The 20,599-nt window shown below is 42.5% G+C and overlaps 1 protein-coding gene across 4 annotated transcripts in view; it reads left to right on the forward strand.

Annotated features, from left to right (window-relative positions):
• LOC119187510 (MAGUK family member discs large 5) overlaps window positions 1–20,599 on the forward strand; it is a 192,635-nt gene that overhangs the window by 98,408 nt on the left and 73,628 nt on the right. For 3 of the 4 annotated variants that reach the window (XM_075878718.1, XM_075878719.1, XM_075878720.1), the window contains 2 exons: window positions 5,874–6,054; window positions 6,351–6,386. In XM_075878718.1, the coding sequence (XP_075734833.1) occupies window positions 5,874–6,054; window positions 6,351–6,386 (217 nt within the window). The remainder of the gene's footprint in view (window positions 1–5,873; window positions 6,055–6,350; window positions 6,387–20,599) is intronic. The other variant, XM_037435647.2, reaches the window with a different exon arrangement.

Here is a 20,599-nt window from a genome sequence, read left to right on the forward strand (position 1 = left end):
TTGCTCTGCCGTTGCGTTCCAGATTTGGCATCAAGATTTAATCAATTATTCTTGACAATATTTCAAAACAAACATTCTTGTTTTGCTTTCGAAAGTACACAATATCTATTTATGGAAATAACAGCACAGTATCAGGTGAGAAACACTTAACGTTTCGTCTGATGCGATGCAAGGTGCGTCTGTTCAAGTGGTCTGCCCCCAACGAACCCACCTCTCGTTTTGTTGTGAAATTGAGTCGGAATTGTGTGGCAGTGCGTCTATATTGTGTCGCCGTCATTTTGCAGTTAACTTCAAGTTAATTTCAATGAATTTTGGCAAGACGCACTAACAACAAACGTGAACTCGATGTATTATCCTGCACTGGCATGGGACGCTATATCTATGCACAGCGGTGAGTGGAAAGACGCTTCGTTTAAACTGTCAAACAGGACTTATACAGCTTCAGCGTTGCAGTAAGTTGAGAGGCCTGCCAGTTTTCAGCCTCTTTGAACAACAAAGGCGCAGCTTGAGTCCTTTGCGCCCACCCTACTCTACGTGAAGAACGAAACTGAAACTGTAGAAAAAGATCCGTAGACAGTTCACTGGCTAACCCGATCCAATCCGAAGCCTGTACTTCCTATAATTCCCACCAGGGTACACAATCGCAGCGCCAGGTTCCTCTCTAGGTATCATTGTATGGAACTCCATGGTTTCAAAATACTCTATTCCTGCTTTAAATGCACTTTTGGTTGCTCCAAAAGCCTTTTTTTTCCTGCATCAAAATGCACCTTGGCTGCTCCAAAAGCATGATGGTTCAGCGAACTGGGAGCGCGGGGGTAAACACAGACACAAAGCAAAGAAGAGGCACACAGCATGAGCGCTCATGCTGTGTGCCTCTTCTTTGCTTTGTGTCTGTGTTTACCCCCGCGCTCCCAGTTCGCTGAACCATCATGAATTACCAACTAGCCCACCTTTCCATTCTATTGCTCCAAAAGCCTCTTTTTCCAGGCCAATACATGCTTTTGGCTGCCCCAAAAATCTGCTCCAAAATGGCTTCAGCCAATCACGTCGCTGTATATGTCAAGAATAAGTGAAGGGTTAAATGAAATCTAGCTACAAATAATTACAAATAGGAATGTGTGCAATAACCTAATATCTCTTGACTAGATGCCTTTGTTGTGGCATATGAGCCGAAGTATTGCTATCTCATTCATTCAGAATATTTTTGGGGTCGTAGTAATAATAATGTTATTTTTGCAATTTCATTAGTGGAAATATGGGGCAGTTAACTCCGTTTCTTTTTTGTCAGTAAAAGTGAATTTCCTGCAAGTAGACATCTTGTCTCTTATGAATGCTTTAGACAAGCATTGAGAAGCTTGTATTGGAGTCCAAGAAGCCTATAGTGAAAGCATTTTTCCAGCGTTATCTGATGCGTCAGCCTCTCCTGTGCATTGCTTGGAAGATGTCACTCGCTTTCAGAGTCTGGAAACTGATGTGATGGTCGGTGATGCTGTTAATATATAGCTTTGAAATGTAAAACATTTGTTTTAGAAAAAGTTCATAGCTTCCATTTTGGTGGGCTGTTTGAACCATGGCCTCCTCTTTAAACTTACGACCTGCTCACCGGCACCACCTCTACGGAGGCATATGGGCCTAATAATTAGCACGTAGGGACCAGAGATGCCGCCAGGTGCCGCGACGACTTACCCTCATAGCAGGCAACGTACGAACGTCGTGGTGCACTCGTGCGTGCACGTTCCTTTCATTGTTTCACCAGTTTCTAACACGTGGATTAATCAATTCACAGATTAAACGTCTCGAAGCAACATTCTAGCTGTGAGAAGCACCGTGGTGGCTGACTCCAAGATCTCCACTACTCAATCTCAATCTCTGCGCGAGTGCCTTAACACGCAAAAGAAAGCAATATTCATCACATAACCAGGAGAACATAGGCTTTATTTCTTACTTCATCTTGTGCGGCAGCACCCCACTTCATTGCCTAGCAGCTGTGGAAATAATTCATCTGTAGGAGAGACGGTGCAATATATCTTGTAATAAGTTCAAATCTGAAACGGAGTATCTATGATAAAAAAAAACAAAAAAAACTAGGTGTGTTACTAATGAGGCATGCGATGGCCCGTGTAAGTTTCTGTGTAAGTTTTCATAACCCACCCATCACCCTTCAAGCATATCTTTGTCATAATGTCCACGGTTAATGATGATAAAGAAAAGTTGTGCAGTCAATTGTCTGGGCTCTTTTGAGTTTAGTGAACGACCGACTGATGGAAGCGTGTGACAAAACCGGCAGATTACAGCAACGTTGTCACAGCGATTTCTCACACCTACAAATATTACAGTTTATTTCTGTTATGGCCACTGTTGGATCGTCACTGTCACGTGTCTCACACCGGCGATATGCGACCATGGTTTTATCACTGGAGCACTGACATATAAACCATACGAGGCGATTGCTGTTGCACGCCTGATTTCTCCAATGAGAATAATGTTTTCTGGAAACTCGAGTATCATATTATGGTCTAAATCATGCGTTCTTACCAGCTAATTAAATCATTTGGTAGGTTCTTGTTCTATTCCAGGAGCTTTTAGAACTAACCTAGATGGCACATTGCACCAATAATTAATGCACTATTCCTGATGCTGCCCATGGCTTAAGCTACCAAATATTTTGCTCACATCATTCGTGTCATGTGATTTGATACACTGATGGACGCACACTGAAAGCCTCTGTGGCATGCAGGGTGCCTAGGCAGAAATTTTTTTCAGGAGGGGGGATGGATTTAAGAGGGGCAGCTCTGTGATCTGAAGTGGGGCCAGACAGGCAAATTGTCATCTTGCGTTCCATTTGTCATGGCAAAAAAACAAAATGAAAATTTGGAGTTAAGGGAGGGGCATGGGCCTAGTGTGGCACACCCTGGCTATGTCACTGCATAGTGGCAATAATTCACTCTGCATGCACCCTTAGATCTCTGACTGCCACTGACGTGCATAAATTACTTGCTACAGTGACAAAAATCAGAATTTTCATATTAATTTAACTCACAAAACAATTTTAGGTGGCTGTATATTCACACTTTACAATGGCAATTGAAACGAAATATAAGTAAGCCCGTGGTTATATGTTTTATTTTCAGAATCAATGGTACGCGGAAGCACTTCAGCTGTTAATAATGCAGTCCTACGTTGCTTTTGAAGCAATGTTTGGGTGCTAATCAATACAGGAAAATATAATCTGCAACGAAAATGCTGTTACTTGTGAGAGAGAGATCGCACAAAAGCAATATCCACAATAATCTCGTGAAAAAGATGAGCAGTATAATCAAGGGCGTAAAGGAATATCTAGATGCGTCAACTACCTAGCACCACTCTTTACCAAGAGCCGATCAGCATCCCATCTAAAGTAACTACTGACAGAACTAAAATTCAGCCCCACTCAATTAGCAAAACACTGCCCTGGAATCCAGTAAACACCGTTTCTGCGATCGGGCAGAATCTTTCAGATAACGAACTTGCCAACATTATCAATACTGGCGTGTAATATCCGGTGACATGACGACTGGTGACAAGCGCTAACCTTCAAAAGTAAAAAAAAAGAAACGAATACGCGCGCACGCATCTGCAGAAAAGCGGTTTCACAGCTGCAGCGGTGGGGGTAAGTTGTGCGCCATGGTAACAGAATAGAAAGTTGGGGGAGTTGGTGTATATTAATATTAAAGGAAAGTGGCGCACAAAAAGACGGAGACAAAGAAGAGAACCACACACAGCGCTGCACTCACAACTGAAAGTTTAATCCGAGCAACAAGAATTTAAAAAGTAAAAGCCGCGCATGACAAGTGAGGTACAACGAGATTAAAGGATACGCTCATCAATAAAAGTGAACTCTTTTTTGTGCAATGTAACCGAGGTCTGGCTTACGCAAGCATCACGTGACTTGTTGATATGATAGGCTTCAGACACCTCACGGGTGAATTGATCGTGGTGCTTAAAAATAATAACAGTGTTAGACAGATCAGGTGTGCACCCACACGTGGCACAATGCAAAGCCAAATGAGAAGGCGTGCCGTTATGCAAAGAGAGATAGTGCTCCCGCACCCTTTTATTAACACAGCGGCCCGTCTGTCCCACATAATGAAGCCCACAAGATAAAGGAATGCGGTACACCACCCCCACAGCACAAGGCACATACTTATTTCTATGGTTTACGGCACATTTCTTTACATCTGGCTTGTCCTTCTTGTCTAGCTGATTTGACACCAATGCACATATCTTTCCCAATTTATTGGGTGCCCTAAAAACCACATCAACTCCGTAGCGGGAACCAACATTTTTTAACCCATGTGCCAGTTTATGCATATAAGGAATTGCTGCGAACTTCATTTTTTTCCGATTGATTTTCCTAGCTGCACGTCCTTTTAAACCACCAATTAACTTATCGCAAACAGCCATAATTATGTTAGGGGGGAATCCTGCTTCCTCTAGTCTTGCAACTTGCTTAGCAAAACCCGAACCCAACACATGCCTGCACGATTTTTCTAGAGCGGATTTAAGACAGGTGAAAGCGATGCCCCTCTTTACCACCTTTGAGTGGGCTGATCCAAAATTAAGAATTGGTTTCACTGATCGTGGCTCAAAACACCAGCAAATATGGGAACTCTGAAACCAAAGTTTAAGATCGAGAAATTGTAGACAGTCGGATTCTGGAACCTCCGATGTGAAGGACAAACCCATGCCTTCTGTCCTGAACACCTTCAACACATTGGAAACAATATCCGGGAACGTGGCATCCTTTATAACAACTAAAAAATCGTCCACATATCGGAAAATACGCATCACAGTTCCGCTTAGGATTAAAAAATGTTGGTTCCCGCTACGGAGTTGATGTGGTTTTTAGGGCACCCAATAAATTGGGAAAGATATGTGCATTGGTGTCAAATCAGCTAGACAAGAAGGACAAGCCAGATGTAAAGAAATGTGCCGTAAACCATAGAAATAAGTATGTGCCTTGTGCTGTGGGGGTGGTGTACCGCATTCCTTTATCTTGTGGTCTTCATTATGTGGGACAGACGGGCCGCTGTGGTAATAAAAGGTTGCGGGAGCACTATCTCTCTTTGCATAACGACACGCCTTCTTATTTGGCTTCGCATTGTGCCACGTGTGGGTGCACACCTGATCTGTCTAACACTGTTATTATTTTTAAGCACCACGATCAATTCACCCGTGAGGTGTCTGAAGCCTATCATATCAACAAGTCACGTGATGCTTGCGTAAGCCAGACCTCGGTTACATTGCACAAAAAAGAGTTCACTTTTATTGATGAGCATATCCTTTAATCTCGTTGTACCTCACTTGTCATGCGCGGCTTTTACTTTTTAAATTCTTGTTGCTCGGATTAAACTTTCCGTTGTGAGTGCAGCGCTGTGTGTGGTTCTCTTCTTTGTCTCCGTCTTTTTGTGCGCCGCTTTCCTTTAAATGTGCGCCATGGCGTGCTGTGGCACTTTAGAGAACTAAACAAAAAATAAATAAGCAAAAGCAAATATGGCGACACAGGGAGCAGCGGCATGAGCAGGTCGTAAAGTTATAGAGGAGGTCGTGGTTTGATTTTAAATTACTTTTCTCAATCCTCCATGGAGTTTTCTCTCAACTTATCATGCATGAAGTAATATTGCAAAACGAGCTAGTTGGTATGAGTGCATCGTTCAGTGTGTGCTAAAAATAAGTTACAATGTTATCATGCATGGGTACAAAGTTATAAAGTTTTAGTGTCCAATTGGAAATGATTGTTCTATCACTGGTATTGAACATTTTTGTAGCGTAACTGTCTTTTTACAATATACTGTTTTCCTCAATGTTGTTACATAATGACCTGTGACTTTCAGAGTATCGGGAAGTTGCTTCTGACAACATCAGCACAAGTGAAGAGAATTCACCTGTGGACACTCCTGCTGCTTCACCCAAGATGCGCCATTCTAAACGATCTGACCTGATTCGTATTTCAAATGATGATGTCCCCAGTTCAGCTACATCCACCCTGACCCGGCAGAAACAGTCCTGCGTCAGGTGAGCATTCATTTAAAGGTTGTCGCAGTCTGTATCTTTTTTACCAATATTATGCACCATCACGGATGGCACAATTTAAAGAGAGTCTGAAAATTTTTAATTCAGGTGTGTTAGTTGTAATGTAGAAAGCAGGTAGGTATGCATGCGGTCAGTTACATGCTGATCTTTAGATGCCCACAATTTTTGCTGACTTAATCACACTATTTCACAGAGAAAGTTGTGGCTGTCACGTTTGACTTGTGATGTATTACTCAGCTTATAAAGCACTTGACCTGTTGCAAATATCAATCCCACAGGCAAACCTTTCCTTGCAACTTCACTTTTGGTACAGAGTAAGTGGTCTTTGTCAGCTTCATAAAAAGTGCACTTTTGTAATTGGAAGTGAATATTTTTTTTTAACTGAATATTTAAATATTGGGATTTTATAAGTCTGGCTGAAGGTGAGCATTATATGCAATGATAAATTTGAACATGATGACAATACATTTTTTTGTTTCACTTACTACGCTTGATGGAAATTGTAAGCCTGCTATACTTTGTTTCTGTTTGCAATTTTCATGGTTTGAGTACTTTTGATCTTGAATTACTGCCAGCTTTTCTCTTCAAGTGTACCTTCGAAAATCGAAGTGGTATGTAATTGTGAGAATTACAGTAAAACCTTGCTAATTAGAAATCATTGGGACTCTGAGAAATCTTTGATTTATGCAGGTTTTCGAATCTACAGGACATACAAAAAGTTGGATGCAAGGAACTTGAAATTATTCAAAGTAAATCAGGGCTGGTTGTTTGCTGTGCTGGCTAGTTCGGAGCTCCGAGGGTCATGTTTTTTCACCAATACAAGGTCTAAGTTTTGCCACAAAAAAGGGGGAACGTCGAGCCTCGCTGCTGCAATTGGAAAAAACAAAAACAAAAAAAGAATAAAAGACATCTTCACTGCAACACAGCATTGATACGCAGGCAGCGTGTCACCTGCGTCTGGCTGCACGAGCACGTCATGATGTGACTATTCACCCATTCTTTCCAGTAAAATAAAGAATTTAATAATACACAGTATGACAAAATCACGATATGTTTTGACTGGGAATCATTATTATTGAACCTTTCGAACCGAGTTTCCGAAGTAGGCGTAGAAGCCAAGAACTCTGCCAGCAGTGCAAGTACGCAAATTGCTGGAGCAACCGGTACTCGGAGGTTCGCATACATTGCGAATTCTGCCAGACTGTCCTTTCTTAGTTTTTTATATTCTCAGAAAGAACGAGTAAATCATGACGTGCTGATGTTGCGGGAAACATGCGACATGCTGCCCGCATGTCACCGCTCTGTGTTGTAGTGAATGAAGCCCGTCTGTTTTTCGCAAGCGCACGTTTCAGCAAATACGAGACCTTTTTTTTACAATTTTATTTTTCGTGTTGGAAGTATCGAGGCTCTGGTACTTCAGCTGCCACTCAGTAGTACATACCTGCCAACTCTCCCGGATTTCGACCTAATCTCCCGATTGTATGATTGCCATCTAGATTCTCCCGAAAAGTGACTGCCACAGTGGATGCGTTTTTTTTTTTTTCTTTCTTTTTTTAATCACATACCTATGTCAGCTTTGTTGCGACAGTTGTGGCACTGCAGAAGAGCACTCGCCAACTACACTTCTGTAGTTCATTGTGACCATACCGCAGAGTACCGCTAGGTATATTCGGGCACTATAGCACTGCGCATCTGAGCGAAGGTCGAGACACGCTCGCCACTGTACCAAAAGAAGGCAAGGAAAAAGGTACTACAACTTTTTCATCTGTGTGCCTTGGCCCCCGCAATTTGTCCACTAGACCTACGCGAACTGCCCAGGTGTCAGTTGTGTTTGTTACGTTGTTGGGTTGGGAGGGGGGGGGGGGGGGGCGGTATGTGTTCACCCAAGTTCAGTTGGAAGGGTGATGCCGGTGGCAAAGGTAAAGAAGAAGTACTCGGCTGAGTTTTCGTGGTTTGTCACTTCGTAGGAATGTGGTAAGTACTGATTTTGTACCATGTTTTGCACGGTGGCAAAATGTCATAAACGTGCACATCGCTTCACAGAAGCATCGAAACAAAGTGTTTTCTTTTTGCCCCACAATAAATGCATGTGGAAACGCAGGAAAGCATCGGAAGTTTTTTCAAAAGAGGTGCGAAAAAAGTGCGATGCGTGTAGAATATTCTCAGGATTTCTTGTGGAACACAACTTGCCGCTAAGTGTAGGGATCATTCAGGACAGTTGCTTCGGAAAATGTTCCTTGAACGTCAAGGATGCCAAGCGGTGTGGGTGCAGATCGTACAAAAACAAACCGCCATCGTCGAGAAAATGCCTGCACACTATGGTGGAAGCTCCGAAACGCTGTGTTTTCACAATCACAGTGTATAGAAGCAATGACAACGCGTTGCAAATGTCTTCTCAGACTTCATAATTTCTGATATGCAAAAATAAAAAAAAACACCTTCCCCTGCGCTTCGCACCGTGCCCGCTGCAGTCTCTCGAATTTTCGTGCTGCGTTGGCAGATGTAGTAGTATCGCTAAAGTACATTGCCTTGTGGCTCTTAAGGGCTGTCATTGCCGTGGTTTTGCGGCAAAATTGGGATCGGGAATTGGTACTCTGCACCCAAAGTTTTCGAATTAACCGTGTTGGTGCTGACCCCAACTTCACATTAACCGCTCAAACTTACATTAAAAAATACGGGACTACTGAGATACTTCAAATTAAGTGGGATTTCGAAATTACTGAGTTCAAATTAATGAGGTTTTACTATATTTATAGCAAGCAATTTTTTTTTTACTAGGCATTGTGCAGACTGGGTGGAACATTTTCTAGCTGGGTTAAACACTCCGCTAAATGAAAACAGGTACAGTGTAGACCACTTATAACGTAACCGCTTATGGTGCAGAACCGCTTAAAATGCGGTCTTTTTCTACTTCCGTTTACCCTCCCATTCGCTCGGAGGATTTCAAGCTGGACGGTTGTGCCCTCGCGATCTCCGACTTCAGCGTAGCTCCCGCCGACTGGTTCGCCCTCCGCGGTCTCCTGATGCCGTGCAGCTCTCGCATTGTGGCACCCCGCCCTTGGACTGCTTCGACCGGATCCCCACTTTCCTATCTCCTTCTTTTTTCCTCTCGTTGGCTGGCGGCTTCTTCTCCGTCTATTTTCCTTCTATTCTTTTTATCCCTCCTTCCTTCTCCCTATATCTTTTATTCCCCATATCCCATTCCTCTGCTGACCTGTTGAGGTGTCCTCGTAAGGAGAGACAGTTACGGGTCGGCACCTTCCTTTTCTTTTCTTCTGATATAACCACTTATATATTTACCCTCCCATCGAATCCCATGTATACGCATACTGCTTATTGTGCAGTCCCCCAAGATGAAAGACCTGTTATAATGCGGTTGCCGGAAATTGTTTGTGACGAATACGGTAGCGAGTAGCGCTGGGTGCGTCATTGGGAGCGAACGACGAGGTCATTATGGAGGAGGAGGGGACACGGAGTGAACGAACGAAGGGCGGAGGGAAGAAAAAGAAAAAAAAAAGACTGCGGGACACTGCTGAGTAAGGGAGAATGGTTGCCTCGGTGAATGACAAGCCTTTGCACCGGCGCCGACGTAGCTACAGCGTACTACGTCGCTAGCAGGGCTTCGCCCTCACGCTGCTCGGCGTGGCACGTGCGATCTCGTCCTTATCAACTACATTCGCTTAACAGTTTTCTATCGGGGTAAAAGTTGTCGTTATCGCGCTTGCAACAAATATCGCGTTTGCTTCCTCTTCCGTAAAATGAAAAACTTTTACGGTTTTATGACGCGAGCTTTCACTTTTGCTGCCAGTGCGCTGTTGTACGTAAGCTTGGCGAATTGTCGACCGTCGTTGTTGATCCTCCCCGCCACGAACGCGAACTTCGTGTCACGCATGTGGCTCTTGGTTCACTGCTAGCGGGATCTTTTTGATGCCGAATGCTCATGTTTTGGACCAGCTTTCCGCTACAATATACCAATGGCAAGCTAGGCCTAATCGGTGTTTGTTGCGCTTCGATCGGTAGCGGTCGCGTGAATCTAAGTTGCGGTTTGGTACTGAGTCAACAAAACTCTTCGCTGTGGCCGCACGTGGCGGGAAGGGATACATATCGTTAGATTAAATCAAGGGTGGCACGTGTAGCGCTCAAATAGTGGTTCGGGATTCGATTGCGATGTCTTAAATAAGGTGCGTGCCCGTGAAATCGAATGGTTGGCGTTTTTCGAGTCAAATTCCGGACGTGATTCGACATAGTTTCTCTTCGTAATGCGCATAATCAAGGTGGTCTGGTAGTCAGTCGGAGAATTTCCGTGATGGTGCTTTCATTTGTTAGACCCCCCTCGCCCTTTCGCGTTCATTTCATTGGAAACGTGTGTCTTTGTACGTTGGAATTCTTTTAACATTCAGAAGTTTAAATGTTAGCAAGCACACATGGCACGTTTCGATTCGCGGACACGCGAAGCTGCATGCTCAACATGTTTTGCATAAGTGTGGCTTTTGAAAAAGGTTGTTTTGGTTATAGTGCGGTACTGCTTATAGTGCGGATATTCGGGACTCCCGCGACTTACGTTATAAGCTATCTATACTGTATTAGAATATTGTCTTTTTGAAAAATGAATAAATGTGAAAGTTAAAGTAACGTTTTTTTCCTATATTTTCAAAAACAGAATATGCTCACACTTATTTTAAAAAAGTGGCAAGTAATGAAGGCATTTACTGAAGTCTTCACCGAAACCTGAAATTTGGGCATTTTTTTGATGTCAGCCAGCTGGTGTAGACTAGTCGGTTGTGAGAAATGTTTGTGTTCGTCCTAAGTTTTACGACGAAAGCTGTTATGAGATCACAACAAGGGTCAATTCTGGCGCCATGGTTGTTCTCCATCGGTGGCCGTAAGAAATATAGCATGAAATGAGAGAAATACATAAAAAATGCTGAGGACAGAATGGAAATTGAACCCCCAGTACTATACCACAGAGTTACATGAATGCTTGAAACTCCATTGCAAACTGACCCTGTGCAGGTTTCATGTCAGGTAAGATATAGCGTTAACATGTGCGATAGAGCGTTTTAGAACTCTGAAGTAACAACCAGTTGCGACACCACTCTTTATGCAACCAGTTGCATAAAGAGTGGGTCGTTGAATGCGTCAACTCATTACAAAAGCCGCAGGCATAATTCTTCATCAGGCACTTCATCTAATGCCTTTCAAGTGTGTAGTGTGTACCATGCTTTTCCAAAGATTGTCGAATAATGGTGGGCAGACGCTTCCCCATTGCACAAAATTTTTTATTATTTATGGCGTAATAGATACCATGCATATGTGCTTCTAATAGTTGCTTCAAGAGCATTTGAAAAAGGCTCTAGGAAGGCCTCTTTTCCAGCTTTTCACTGTAACTGTGCTGTTCATTCCACGCAGGCCTGGCAGTTTTTGTCACCTATGTTGGAAACTGATTGTCAGTGGCTGGATACTCTTACAACTGCATTTTTAATGTTAGTAGTGGTTTTTGGTTATAGCTTTATTTATTTTGGATATAAATGCCTATATATTTGCATGTAGTGTAGCTTACCAAGTTAGCTGCACTTTGAGGTTGCTGCTTGTGTACACTCCAACCACTATATAATGAACCCAGATATAACGAAAAATTGGTTATAACAGTGGTGGTGCAACTGCGTCATTTTGCTGCAATTTCATCCATACCCCTGCGCATAGCTGCGCACATTCGAGTACAGCTTGCACCATACTGCGCCCAAGTTTACTACTACGCCTGTTTAAGGCCCGAAATTCTTCGTTGCAACAAACACTACTATAATGACACCGATGCTTCTTGATCCATATCAGTGAGGCATTTTTTTTTTCATTATATTCAGCCTAACAAGAGTCTGTGCATCACCACATGTGCCTCTGTTGTTGAACGTTTAGCACACCGTCAATAGTCTTTTTTGTTAGGGAACTGGCAACAACACGTAGAAAAGTGACTTTAATGTTTCTGAGTCACTTCGCGTAACATAATGTAGACACCGCAGCCAAGCAGCAACTGCTATCGGTACTGCACAATGTAAACATCTTCATGCAAATAAAGATTCGACCGTGCAGGAGTTCGATATATTGAATAAATTAGATACCTTTAATCATGGTGCGCAACATCGATCGGTGTGCCCCGTAAAGCTAAGCCTGAAGGCCCTCATATAGTGTGTTTGACACGATATGGTGCAACTGCTGCTCGTACATGTCCCAGGGCTCATCGCACGTCTTGATTTCGATCTTGAAGCCGTCATTATGTGCTCGCAAGCCAGCTCATGTAGAACTTAGCCATGCAGTCGGCCACAAATAACGAGAACAAGTACTTTCATGCATCGTAATTGCCGTTAGATCAAACTGTTGTCGTTGACAAAAAAAAGCAGCATGCAAATCACGATTCTTTACCAGGTCACCTTTTATTTGTGAATCCCACTTTGACAAGCATTCAGTGGCGCTGCTGTAGGGATTTTTCCCTGTTCACGGGCTACCTAATGAGCTGTGTGGTGTCTTGTGGTGGCAGGAAAACTTTTCAGTCTAGTCACATTAATTATCAGCATTTGCCGAACCCTAACACGTCATTCTTCGACCCAGTCTTAGCACCCCTGTTTTGGCGGATTCAAGGAGTTGTGATTGTGGGGAAGAAGGGAGGTTCAGCTGTTCACACCGTGCCCCTTCCCCAGACCCCCCCCCCCCCCCAAAAAAAAAAAAGACACTATTTTCGTTTAACTAGTCGGTCGTCGTCGGTCATCAGGTATATATTCTCGGGAAGTCATAATTGTTGCCCAACATGTGTGGCTTGCACGAGGATGCATTCCCAGCAATCGCTCGTTGGCTGGATAAAAATTTGTGAACAAGGGGTGTTGCTAAAGCCAACGTAGTCACAATTGGACCTGTCTTCTGCAAGGCTGCCTTGAAAAAAAAGCTTCCCTCTGCCTGCCCTTCCCCCCCCCCCTCTTTTTTTATCCAGATTGATCTCTGACTTCAGCTCGGTAGCAGTTCATTTTGTACCAGTTTTATTTTCTAGAAGACTTTTTTTTTAATATTTGAAAAACTGGAAGTGCTTAATCCAAAGTCGTTAACAGTGAAAGAGAATGCCACTCATTGCTCACGCCTCTAAAAATTATTGAGTACAATAGAGCTGATCTATAGTGAGTTGTGGTAGTTATTGATCTCACTACAGTTGACAGCCAATTTCCCGGACCCTCAAGAGACTACGAAGTCCAGCATTCTTGAAAAATGAATGCATGTGAAGAAGAGGGTTACCGCAGGAGTACAAGATTCATTGCCACAATTTAGCGAATGCGTCATTTAGGTGGCTCTGAAGAGCTGTTCATTTAAAAAAGAAAAAAAATTCTATCTCGTCGGTGCTACCTCATCGGTAAACATTTTGACCCAAAAAAAGTTATTTATTTTGCACAGCATTCTGCTTGGCCATGATGATGTCTGCGTCAATTTCAGCTAACATCATGCTGTCACTGTACACCGATAATTGTGTGATCGGTTCTCGCGTCAACTCCGAGCTCGTTGGCTGTGTAGCGCTGCCTTTTTGATCTCGGCTCAGTGTCGGAGTCATTGGAATCCTCCTCAACTTGACAAATTATTTCGTCATCGGTCAATTCTGCACGCAGCTCGAGGACTTTTCCAGCGTCGGAAAGGCCTTCAAATGTTATCTTGACTGGAATTGAAACGCCGGCAGCGCGCAGATAGTTGCAGGTAACGTGCGTCACACACGCTGTCCACTCGAGGCAAGACTGCTGTCTCAGTGAACTCGCTTAGCGAAAAACACAGCACCTAACAGCTGGAAACTCGATGGATCCTGAAGGTTGGGAAACATGAACGCTGAAGATAGCGCACAGCTGCACACAATCTATGCCAGAGCTGACAAAACAACATGTGAACGAACACAGTGAGGTTTGACCACAGATTTGACAAAGCTACAGCTGGCAACGGATTGGCATGCACTAAATTGAGGCAGTTGTGGTTTCCAGGGTACGGCAGCCGCGTTGTGGTGCTGCTGGTCACACCTATGATGCGATTGTGGTGCATTCGAGGGTGCGTAAACGACCAAAATGGCAACGTTGATGGTGACTTCGAGTCTGTGGTTTGCAGTAAAATTTCCGGAAAATCAGATGGCGAAGGCTATATGGCGAAGGCTATAAGCATCCGAAATTTCAAAAAATACATTGACAATATGGGAAACTTGACGGTGCTGCAGATAGTATGGGAAATCAGGCATGTCATGGAATTTCGGGGGGTCTGGGAAATCACACGTCGACTGTATCTACGCAGGTGATTTCAAACAATATGCTCTCATTTATGAGTTTTGTTTGCCTTCTTTCTTTGATTGCCAGGTTGCTGGTTCTCTGGGTAGGATTTTTTTTTCTTCGATTGACCGTATGACGCTCGTCATTCGTAGAAATCATGTGTGCACACACGCTTGCCTTGTCGCTAATTGTTCCCTTCAATTCATATATTGTGCAGTACAGCGAAACAAGACTGTGACACTGTTTCATGCTAAGAGCTTGATTAATGGGAGCTCTCTACATCTCGGTCTTGACTTCTTGGTTATGTTGCTGCAGTATGTCTCTTTTGTCTGCTCTAAAACACAGCTCCTCCTGCTGCAAATCTGCTCAGACTCTTTCCCAGCTTCTGAAATTGCTCCTAAATCCTAAACTGGCTGGACCACCACTGTTATAACGAAGTAAATGAAAAATAAGTCTTGCGATAGACATAGTGTTAATAATAAACCTTTATATTGAATTTTTGGATATAACAAACTTATTTTTGTGTAAAACGCAAGTGTGTTATTATAAGGTTTGAGTGTATATGCATATTTAATGCTATGTCGATGAAGTGGGGTATTCCACGAGAGATCAACATGGGTCGAAAAGTTGATATTTTAGATTTGATTGTTTATTTTATATTTTGTGCACATACCACCCAGTAGCCCGAAAGTGCACCTCGTTTTTTTATTAACTGCATGTACCGACTGCCTTAGAGTGTGTCATTATGTCTTGCTCCTCCGGCATTAAATCTGAGCGAAGGCCACCAGAAATGCACCTTTACAGAAATTTATTCCTCAGTGTGCTAATCTGCTTCTCCTGTGTGAGTATAGTCCTGTTCAAACGGCCCAGAGGCTCAAGCCCACTTTTTTTAGCCCGATTTGCATGAGTTTATCGCCTGAGTGCATGCTCGAAAGTCTGGAAATTCTACTCGTAATATTGTGGCTGAAAATAAAATAATGCAATATGTTTTTTAATATTCTTTTTCTATCATCTGTGAGGAACGTTTTTATGAGATTTTAAGAAGAGTCTAAGACGGGGTTTTTTAAATATTGATTTTTTATAGACTACTGTCGACGAATTTGAAAGTTTGAGGCCATTTATAAAATTATGTTTGAGGCACATCCACAGTATTGACTGGCAATATTATAAAGATTATATTGTAAGAGGTCACCAAGTTATAAAACACTAGCTAGTATAGCTTAAGAGGAAAAAAAAATCTCAAATGAAGCAACTTTTAAAAAATGTCACCTGTTCAGATATTTTTCTGAAACTCTTTGCTTCAGCATACAAGCCTCAAACAATGCTGCTTCACTCTTTACTTGTACATTTACTAGAAAAAAAATCATCTCTATAAAGCTAATATTTGTGTTTTTATATCGTTACTTTCAAAAATGACGAGATGAAATTGGTCCCTCTGTACAAAGTAAGTTCAATGTTTTTTTTTTGTTTTTATTTTCACCTAAACAACGCGCTTTATAAAAGAACTAGGTGCACTTTCGGGCTACTGGGTGGTATGTGCACAAAATATAATATAAACAATCAAATGTAAAATATCAACTTTTCGACCCATGTCAACTTTTCGTGGAATCACCAGGTGTAAAACGCACGTTGGCAGTGCCAGAAACCGCCGCTGTATACTAAGCATGGGGGCTGCCATTGCTCGATAGTGATGGCAATGAGACAGCCCTGCTTTTTTCACTGGCTTGCTTCAGAGCCGCAATGACAATCCGAAGCTGAAGCTCAGTTAGTTTCCTGCATGCAGATGCTGGGAGCATTCACGGAACGATGCCTTTTTGGATGCCAATGCTTTTGGATCTTTTCGCGCTTGGTCAGTGTGGTCACTGGTCAGAGCAGCTGTTCGTCCGCAATCGACAAAATCGGCGAATAGTGACTCTTGGATGATAAGAATAGCGTAGCATAAGGTGTAAGCCACCGCTCCAAGATACCATGCCTACATCTCGGTATTATCTGATACACTTTGACGGCGGACAGCTACTGGTGTTAGTGTGTTAGTGCAACTGTCAGGTTCCTTCATGAAATCCATTGTGGCCATTGGTTCAGTGTGCTTTCACCGTGGTGTTGCTATCCATGGGTGAGAATGGGCTCGGGACGGTGCTGAGAAAGAAAAGAAAGTAGCCAACACTTTTTGAGTTAGTTTTGAGGAATAAAATTTCTTTTTTTGCTAACCATGTCAGCTCTATTTTTATTACGATATCTCTACAACGAAATTTTCACTTCAGTGAAATTTTTTCTGTGCCCCATCAGTTTCATTGTAGCAGGGTTCAACTGTATAAAATAATAGATGATTTTTTTTTAATGTTACAAACAGGTTTTTCTCATGTGCTGCTTGAACTCGAAAATTTGGAAAGAAACCCAAATTAAACGATAGGGAAACTAAAGACATAGCCTATGGTAAAGATTTATTTAGTGGCAAAAACTGCATTATTTTTCTGTATTGCTTGTTTGTGAAGGATTGCAATACTGAAGTTGTGTAGTACATCAGTATGACACAACTTTATTGTCATCTAGTTGTCATCTCCGAAATGGGCACTAGCAACACAGCGGCACGTTGTCGGTGCCCATCGTGGAGGTCACGGTCTTGCAAAAAACGCACAACTACAAAGCGTGGGACGGCTAAGGACATGACAAGTGTATGTGCCAGAATTCATCGCTTTCACCAGCGCCTAATCTCACATGACCTCGGTAGTGAAATGTCAAATCGGTGGTCCCTTGGTTGTGGGCAACGATATTCATATATCGAGGGTGTCTCCTGCTGTTTATTTTATAGAGGTCACAAATACATGTGCTTGCATGGAGTGATGGCAGAAAATATAAATATTTCGTAATACGAAGGTTCATTATAGGCTGGTTTAAGTGTAGTGCATATTGTTGTATCGTCAGAATGTTTCAGAAAACATAACACAGAATTAAACATTATGCCTCTCCGTCACAGAAACACAACGCCGAATTCATACACACTGATGAATAGGGCACTTCAATTGTGATGCCAGAAACATGGGAGTCTGGTAAACTCACATATTTTAAAAGGTCACTAAAAAGAAAGCTGTTGTGTCCAGTATTAGTAAATTACCTTTTATAGGGATGGCCAAATAGTAAATTTGTTATTTAAAGCAAATTTGAAAATATAGTGATTGGTTCAAAGAGTTTGGAACGTGATAGTGTTTGAAAAAATAAAATAATAATAATAATAATAATAATAATAATAATAATAATAATAATAATAATAATAATAATAGTAATAATAATAATATAAAATAAATGTACCTTAGTATTCTAATAAAGTTTCAGTAATGGGTGTAGGTGTCATACTTTTGTGATAGTCATTAAGCAAGAATGTGAACTTTTGTACATTATAACGGTATTGCAGTTTGTTACATTCAAACATAAAAAAAAAATTCGGTTTCTGTGTGGTATTTTGATGCGACTCAATGTGCTGTTTTAAGTAATTCGTTTATTTGAATAGCAGGAGTAGGAATAGGAGCTTTGCCATATCTAATATCACTGCAAACTTGTGTGCAGCAAAAATATTTTAGACCCTTTGGAGCCAATTCTTTAAAAGGAGCTATCATAAACATTGCGACAAATAACCCAAAAGAAAATTTAAAAAAAAAATGAGATAACCAATTGAGCTGCTCCATATGTGAAGTGTTTTATAATTATCAGCTGCTCTTAACTTATAATATGAAGAATCAAAAATGTGCTCTTTTTCATTAATTAACCACTTTTCTGCTGATTGCTCTAAACACTCGTCTAGCAGTTCAAGCCCATAATTGAACCAGGGATCTTTTTCATGGTCACCGTTTATGTTGAAGCTTTAAAGGGCCACTCACCAGGTTTGACAATTTTGAGCTGACAAGCGCACTGCGTAGACCAGGCGTTCATGATCACGTCTGCCAAAATTTGCAATGCTACGCGCCGCTGAAATGGGTCAAATTTCCAGATGAACACTGCTCCCCCTCCCTTTTGCCGGGGCGCGCCCAGAGAATGAGGCCATGACGTGTGCGTATGAATGGCCCTACGTACACGGCAATGCAGTGATGTTGGTCCTCTATGTAGACGACTCTGCTCTGATGTTGCAAACAGTGGCACGTGACGTGGCGAAAATTATTCAACACGGCATGCGTAGCTTATGTAATTTGTTGCTTGAAGAGATTAATAAAGCTCTAGATAAATAATGAGACGCAATAAGGGAATGTGAGCCTATTTTTTTCATTTTTCTCCCGTGAATTGCAATGGGATGCGGGACTAATGTGTTGGCGTTTCGCACGCGTTCGTGTACCAGCGGGCAGCGCATCAAGCAGACGACTGCCGTGGAACACTCCGATGCGTTTACGTACTCATTGTGCTCATCTATTCTACCGCGTCTAAGCCAGCGTTTGCAAACCATCCTGCAGATATAGGCAGAAGATTACAAAATAACGCTGGTCAACCAAGTAACGCCACTCGCGTGCTCGGGGGTTGGACTTGCTTGGGCACGTCATGCGCACGTGACCTCTTGGTCGGATGCCGGAGAGGGTGGGGAAGATATTTGGCTTGCGAAGGCTATGCGAAGGAGCGGCAAGGGTTTCGAGCTCGCCTCCTCTCATCCTCTTTTTGCGCCACTTCAAAAAACCCGTTTTTTCCGCTCGTGATGAACCGATTAAAAAAATTTTTGTGGCAAAATGTTTCTCATTGAACACCCAACAACTTTCACTGTCTAACTAAAATTTGGTATGGGGCCTGGTGAGTAGCCCTTTAAAGGAGCAGGGACTTTTCCATGCCATGTTTTCTGCATCAACGTGTAGTTATTGATTGCCTAGTAACGATTCACTTCTGATAATGCCATGGAGGGGCAAACAAATGTCTTTAATATTGATCAATAGGACCAGTATCGAGCACGATTCAAAATTGGCGCAAAGCCCGCCAGTTCAATGCGGCTGTGCACTCACTTCATGTGATCATGCCCCATTTCATCATGTGGCCACACGAAATGGTGACACGAGTTCCAGCTGACATTTTGTCTGGTAGCTGCGCACATGTACTCATGTGTACGTCACCACCATCGTCGTTGCCTTTGTCATCAGTGTCTACAAGTGATGAAGAAATCACGGGAGAAATCTCTGAGATTGCCGAAGTCAAAAGTCATTGTGCTTCGATCCTTAGCGAAGCATAGATTCTGAAATCAACTACAATCCGAGAAGAGATGAGAGTGTGCCTGAAGATGCATGCTTAGGCCACACTGGCTGGTAAGAACATAGAACAGGAAGAGAGCACTTTGAACAGGACAGCAACTTTTTCGGTCCACAAGAATAAGCAGTCCAGTGGCTAGCAATAGCAAACTCTTTATTCACTTTAAATGGTCGATTGTCTTATAGATGCAATACGTCTGTACTCCTCAGAATTTCAGTCGCGTCTGCTGATTCCTGCATTATGCCGAGCTCGCCTTCTTCTAGTGCCCACCAACCCACACATGCATGCTGTCGACATTCTGCGCATCTCTTCCCCAGCCAGGCATTCATACTGGCACACTTTCTCTACTTTGGTGCAGTCTCTGGTTGTATAAGGTTTATGTTCAATGCATTATGAAGACTCGTCGAGAGACTTACATTGCTTGCACTGTGCTCCCTGGAAGCTTGTATAACCAACTGTTGCATCTCTCTGCAACAAAGACATTCCTTCTTAGGGTACTTGGAATGTCACTAATGTAAAACACTCACCGCAGTTTCATGGCATGTTGCTGGTAATGCTGTTGAGATCAGTGCTAGAAATTACTACATGCTGGTGAGCACCCAACGAATCGGTCGAAGTGGCATGGCAACGACAATATTTCAGTCCAAACAACACAGACAATCGAAGTGAAGTCGCTGCTAGGTGTCGCCACCAGTGGCAGCATGATGACAACATTGAGGTTATTGATGTCATCATTACTTGTGTATCATCAGTCAGTGCCTGAGGCCGTGCTTGGAAAGTCGTTGAACGTGTCATAGTACTTTTGATGTCGCAGTGTGCTAAATGCCGCATTGAGTCTTTTTAGGCTGTTTGCCCTCAAAATATAAGATATTCTACAAAATTGACACGATTCATACTTTGCCAAAAAAACTGATGCATAATGCGTAACCAAGCAACAAAAGGGAAGGCCACATCTAAAGCTTGAAATTTTATGTGTCTGCTCCATTAAAGGCTCATTGTAAAGGGCTTTTTGCTGTACATTGAAAAACATATTTTTGGTG

This window comes from Rhipicephalus microplus, chromosome X, assembly GCF_043290135.1.
Source record: "Rhipicephalus microplus isolate Deutch F79 chromosome X, USDA_Rmic, whole genome shotgun sequence".
NCBI lineage: Eukaryota > Metazoa > Arthropoda > Arachnida > Ixodida > Ixodidae > Rhipicephalus > Rhipicephalus microplus.